The 6,349-nt window shown below is 40.3% G+C and overlaps 1 protein-coding gene across 2 annotated transcripts in view; it reads left to right on the forward strand.

The window, feature by feature from the left end:
* LOC104727056 (splicing factor 3B subunit 1-like) overlaps nucleotides 2,695–6,349 on the forward strand; it is a 5,003-nt gene continuing 1,348 nt past the window's right edge. The window contains exons 1-2 of one of the 2 annotated variants that reach the window (XM_010446056.2): nucleotides 2,695–2,805; nucleotides 2,933–6,021. In XM_010446056.2, the coding sequence (XP_010444358.1) occupies nucleotides 2,952–6,021 (3,070 nt within the window). In that variant the 5' untranslated portion in view covers nucleotides 2,695–2,805; nucleotides 2,933–2,951. The remainder of the gene's footprint in view (nucleotides 2,806–2,932; nucleotides 6,022–6,349) is intronic. The other variant, XM_019232562.1, reaches the window with a different exon arrangement.

Below are 6,349 nucleotides of genomic sequence, written 5' to 3' on the forward strand. Positions count from 1 at the left end.
CCCACCAACTGCACCGCTTGAAGCTGTCTCCGCTTGTCCTGGCATATTCGGGTCGGGTTCTTACCCGGGTTATGCGGGTCGGGTACTCGTTGACAAAACCACCGGGTCTAGTTACAACGCCCGTGGACTCGCCGGTAGGAAATATCTATTGCCGGCGATGTGGGATCCGCAGAGTTCGACGTGCAAGACTCTTGTTTGATTCAAGGGATGTGAGTATGACACGTGGCATAGTTTCGAGAGCGACGACAAGATCTAGATGGCAAGCTGCACGCACGCGCGCGTGTGTATAAAAAAAGACTTTCGGGTTTTGGATCTCGGGTTTGGATTGTGGATAGGGCTCTCTCTCTTTTCGTTTGTCGTTTTGTTGTGACGTGTAAAAAAATGTGCTTCGGAGATGTGGATGGATGCCTAGATGGGTAGTGTATAATACTAATGTTTATATTTGATGTTATTTAATTGTGTAATAAAGTGGATAGCAATACAAAGGAATATGGGGAGGAGTACTTATTAGAAGTAGGCAGTTCTCAGTGATGTTGGGGTCTAGGAGACCAAATTTATTGCTTACATACTCGTTTCGTATTATCACAAGTTTTTGATTTTCTTAATGCATAGTAAGGTAGATGTAGTAAGTTCAGAAATAAAGTACTACTATAATAATCAATGAAAACTTTTGAAAACAAATATTTGGAAAACATCCGAGTCTTTTAAAGAAGAAAACACCTCAAACCATCATATTACAATTTGAAAGGTGAAACGAGCGTAGAATATCTAATTTATAGGGTGAAAAAAGGTGATCAATGGCTAAATAAAAATAGTTTAGTTATTCAAAAAATATCTGAAAATGGTCAGTGGGGTTGGTGAAGTTCTTCTCCATTGCCTCCGTTCTTTATGCTAAAGGGAACTTTGAAACATTTAAGTATTCCAAAGGCTCGTCTAGTAGATTCAAGACTATATAGTCCATTCAATCTTTGCATTTATATATGAATTCTTGTTCCAGTAGTTCCACATACAATGATTTCGACCATGACATTTAACTTGCCATTTATATCAACCATAATCTATATTAACAAACTTGATTAAGTTGTAGTGGATCCGGACTTTCGGCTATGTCAGGAGTTAAACGAAAAGAATAGCCAAGCTAGTGAGGATAATGCTAAACTAAAGGCACTTTAATATAGGATTACGAGACATACGTATAATAGATTTTTATAACAAGCTTGGCTCGTGTGTATAGTATTCAGTACTCTATTAACTATTGGGAAATTTATCGAAGCGTTCACTTTTTACAAGGGTGTCGTCGTGTATATTTGAAATTCTCAAATTCTTATGGAAATATATATACTTAACTACTTGTAGTAAAATTTATCCGTACTTTCAAACCCAATCATCTTATTCGTGTCCTTGTTTAATTACGTTGTTGCTGCCTATCGTAACAATGTGTAAGAATGTTAATAATTGGGAAATCGTAAGGAGTCTTTTGTTAACTTTGGGAGTGAAAGAAACCTTTCTTTTCATCTTCAAGTTTAGGCAACATAAGGAGGTTCGCAGCAATGAAGTAAAACAACTTTTACGCAGATGTACTCAACAATAAATTAATGTTTTCTAAATAATATATTTTGGGATGAAAATATTACTAGTATACTACTATATTTGTCATATTCAAATATCACATAAGAGTGTGATTAGAGTCTAAACACGAAGATCTATTTGGTTTTACGGATCTTAGAGTCAAGTACAAAGTTTCGCATTATCACTTATCAGGTACATAATTTGTTTAAGCGGCTAAGTTCTGTAGTTTAGGACAAGTGACAACCATTACAGTATATACAGTAAAATGTCTATAAATTAATAAATTAATGAGGTTGGAACCATCATTTTTTTATTAATTTATAGAGATAATTAGTTATCGATAAATATTAATTTATGAAGAAATTTTCTCATTTTCATATTGAAAATTTTCTATTACAAAATAAGATACTTTTGTTATCATTCACATTTTTAAAGAATTTTTTTAATTTATAATCTTGGTTATCGTAATAGGATGAATGTCAATTGTTTAATAGATTATCTATGTAAAAATGAGAAATGTTAGAAGTTTAGAGTTTTAAAAAAATTGTTACTATTATCCTTCATGGTAACACTGAAGTCGCAAAATATATTGCGGTACCTTTAAAACCAATTACTAAATAAGCAATATCGCATCTATGACTCTTCACAATTTATGGATGCAATTTGAAAATACAACAATGAAAAAATTAGAGTTGAGCTCCAACAAAAATGCAAATTCAAGAATAGGCAAACAACAATAGAATCATATTTCACTAGATTTTAGTTTATATGATTATTAATTTATGATATTGATGGGATCATATTTTTACATAGGATTTCCAAAATAATTATTATTTTATCGAAATGTGTCATTTTTTATACCGGCCAAACTAGGGACAAGAAAAAATTATTAATTTATAGCTAGTATTAATTTAAAAAATATTAATTTATGGAAGTTCTACCGTACATATGTCTGGATATGGTAGTTGATATGGTAGTTGGTGTTTTTATTGGGCCTTTGAGATTTGTTTGTTTATAACGAACCCAATTTATGAATATAGCCCAAACTAAGAACCGACTCCCTCAATTGGTCGGTTTGATCTCCCAATATATATATATATATATATACAGTGTATCTATCTTTTATTAGTTTTTATTCTGGCTCTATCTGTCGTCTGGGATAAACCCTAAATTCCTCTTCTTCTTATCGCGCTATACTTTCTCACAATCATCCGCAGACGAGTTTCCGATTAAACGGTGAGTTCTTCTCCTATCTTCGTTTCCATACACAACAATTCGTTACCCTCTCTTATTTGATTTGATTTGTTCGGTTTCGATTTTGTTTTCTGATTTACTACTGCTTTGTTTATTTTGTTGGAGAAAGCTTCGTTTGAGTATCGATAATGGCGGATCTAGATCCAGAGATCGCTAAAACCCAAGAGGAGAGACGGAACATGGAAGCTTCTCTCACTTCTTTGACTTTCGATCGCGATCTATACGCAGGTGAAGACCGTGCAACCTACTTGTCTTCTATCGCGCCTAACGATGAAGAGGATCCGAATCTGGACACCACTGGTTCCCTTGTGGCTCAGCGTCTCGCGTCTTACACTGCTCCTAGGGCCATTCTCGACGACGTGGCTCGTCCTCACGACGAAGATGACGATTTGGGATTTAGACCTAGGCAGAGTATTGCCGAACGTGAGGGTGATTACAGGAATAGGAGACTTAATCGGGTTCTTTCTCCGGATAGAGTTGATGCGTTTGCCATGGGTGAGAATACGCCGGATCCGAGTGTTCGAACCTACGCGGACCATATGAAGGAGACTTCTTTGCAGAAGGAGAGAGAGGAAACCATGAGGCTTATTGCTAAGAAAAAGAAAGAGCAAGAAGAAGCTGCAAAGCATAAGAAGGATTCTGCTCCTCCTCCTCCTCCTCCTCCTTCTTCCAAGAGGAGAAACAGGTGGGATCGCCCTGAAGAAGAAGGTTCTGCTTCAAAGAAAGCTAAAGCAGAAAGTTCAGATTGGGATGTAACTGATGCAGCTCCAGGGATTGGACGATGGGATGCTCCAACTCCAGGGAGAGTTTCTGATGCCACACCATCTGCTGGACGAAGGAACAGATGGGACGAAACTCCTACACCTGGTCGTGTGGCTGATTCTGATGGTGGTGTTACTCCCGGCGCAACTCCTTCAGGTGTCACTTGGGACGGTACTCCAAAAGGGCTTGCCACACCTACCCCTAAACGCCAACGTTCAAGGTGGGACGAAACTCCGGCCACCATGGGGAGTGCTACACCTATGGGTGGTGTCACTCCTGGTGTTACCCCAATTGGTGCGAGTGATATGGCTACTCCCACTCCGAGTCAGCTAATTTTCGGTGGTGCTCTGACCCCCGAGCAGCACAATATGAAAAGGTGGGAGAAGGATGTCGAGGAGAGAAACCGACCATTGTCTGATGAAGAGCTTGATGCCATGTTTCCTAAAGATGGGTATAAGGTTTTGGATCCGCCTGCTTCATATGTTCCCATCAGAACCCCTGCGAGGAAACTTCAGGCAACCCCGACACCCATGGCAACTCCAGGCTATGTTATTCCCGAGGAAAACCGCGGGCAACAGTTTGATGTGCCCCAAGAGGTTCCTGGTGGTTTGCCGTTTATGAAACCAGAGGATTATCAGTATTTTGGTTCTCTGTTGAATGAAGAGAACGAAGAAGAGCTGACTCCTGAAGAGCAGAAAGAACGCAAGATAATGAAACTGTTGTTAAAGGTTAAAAACGGAACTCCTGCCCAGAGGAAAACAGCGTTGAGGCAGCTTACTGATAAGGCTCGTGAGCTTGGTGCTGGTCCTTTATTCAATAAAATTTTGCCATTGCTCATGCAACCCACTTTGGAAGATCAAGAGAGGCATCTTTTGGTCAAAGTGATTGATAGGATTCTGTACAAACTCGATGAGATGGTAAGGCCTTACGTCCACAAAATCCTTGTTGTTATTGAGCCTTTGTTGATTGATGAAGACTATTATGCTCGTGTAGAAGGGAGAGAGATTATTTCTAACCTTAGCAAAGCAGCTGGTTTAGCCACTATGATTGCAGCTATGCGTCCTGATATTGACAACATCGATGAATATGTGAGGAACACCACAGCGAGAGCTTTCAGTGTGGTGGCTTCAGCTCTTGGAATCCCAGCACTCTTGCCTTTCCTGAAAGCCGTGTGCCAGAGTAAAAAGTCATGGCAGGCACGGCACACTGGAATTAAGATTGTTCAGCAGATTGCGATACTAATTGGCTGTGCCGTCCTGCCTCACTTAAGGTCGTTAGTAGAGATTATCGAACATGGTCTCAGCGATGAAAACCAGAAGGTTAGGACTATTACCGCTTTGTCACTGGCTGCGCTTGCTGAAGCTGCTGCTCCATATGGTATTGAAAGCTTTGATTCTGTTCTGAAGCCTTTGTGGAAAGGTATTAGGTCACACCGTGGTAAAGTTTTAGCTGCTTTCTTGAAGGCGATTGGTTTTATCATCCCCTTGATGGATGCCATATATGCGAGCTACTATACAAAAGAGGTGATGGTTATATTGATTCGTGAGTTTCAGTCGCCGGATGAAGAGATGAAGAAGATTGTCCTCAAGGTGGTGAAACAGTGTGTAAGTACAGAGGGTGTTGAACCGGATTATATTCGCAGTGATATTCTGCCAGAGTTTTTCAGGCAATTCTGGGTTAGGAAAATGGCTCTGGAAAGGAGAAACTACAAGCAGCTTGTTGAAACTACCGTCGAGATTGCCAACAAGGTTGGTGTTGCAGATATTGTGGGAAGAGTTGTTGAAGATCTCAAGGACGAGAGTGAACCATATCGACGTATGGTTATGGAAACCATTGACAAGGTTGTCACAAACTTAGGAGCATCTGATATTGATTCGAGATTGGAGGAACTGCTTATAGATGGCATTCTTTATGCTTTCCAAGAACAGACTAGTGACGATGCTAATGTGATGCTTAACGGATTTGGTGCTGTAGTAAATGCTCTTGGTCAGCGAGTAAAGCCTTATCTTCCCCAGATATGTGGTACCATCAAGTGGCGATTAAACAACAAGAGTGCAAAGGTCAGACAACAGGCTGCTGATCTGATTTCTAGAATTGCTGTTGTTATGAAGCAATGTGGAGAGGAACAGTTGATGGGACATCTTGGTGTTGTCTTGTATGAATATCTTGGAGAAGAGTACCCAGAAGTCTTGGGATCAATTCTTGGAGCTTTGAAAGCTATAGTCAATGTGATTGGTATGACAAAGATGACTCCTCCTATTAAGGATCTGCTTCCGAGACTGACCCCTATTTTGAAGAACAGACACGAGAAAGTGCAAGAGAATTGTATCGACCTGGTTGGTAGGATTGCAGATCGTGGTGCTGAGTTTGTTCCAGCCAGAGAATGGATGAGAATCTGTTTTGAGCTTCTCGAAATGCTCAAGGCTCATAAGAAAGGTATTCGTCGTGCCACGGTCAACACTTTCGGGTACATCGCCAAAGCCATTGGACCACAGGACGTTCTTGCCACGTTACTGAACAACCTCAAAGTCCAAGAACGTCAGAACCGTGTTTGCACCACAGTCGCCATCGCCATTGTCGCTGAAACATGCTCTCCCTTCACCGTCTTACCTGCTTTGATGAATGAGTACCGTGTTCCAGAGCTAAACGTCCAAAATGGTGTTCTGAAATCTCTTTCCTTCCTCTTCGAGTACATTGGAGAAATGGGCAAAGATTACATATACGCAGTCACACCGTTGCTAGAGGATGCGCTCATGGACAGAGA

This window comes from Camelina sativa, chromosome 11 (assembly GCF_000633955.1).
Source record: "Camelina sativa cultivar DH55 chromosome 11, Cs, whole genome shotgun sequence".
Classification (NCBI taxonomy): domain Eukaryota; kingdom Viridiplantae; phylum Streptophyta; class Magnoliopsida; order Brassicales; family Brassicaceae; genus Camelina; species Camelina sativa.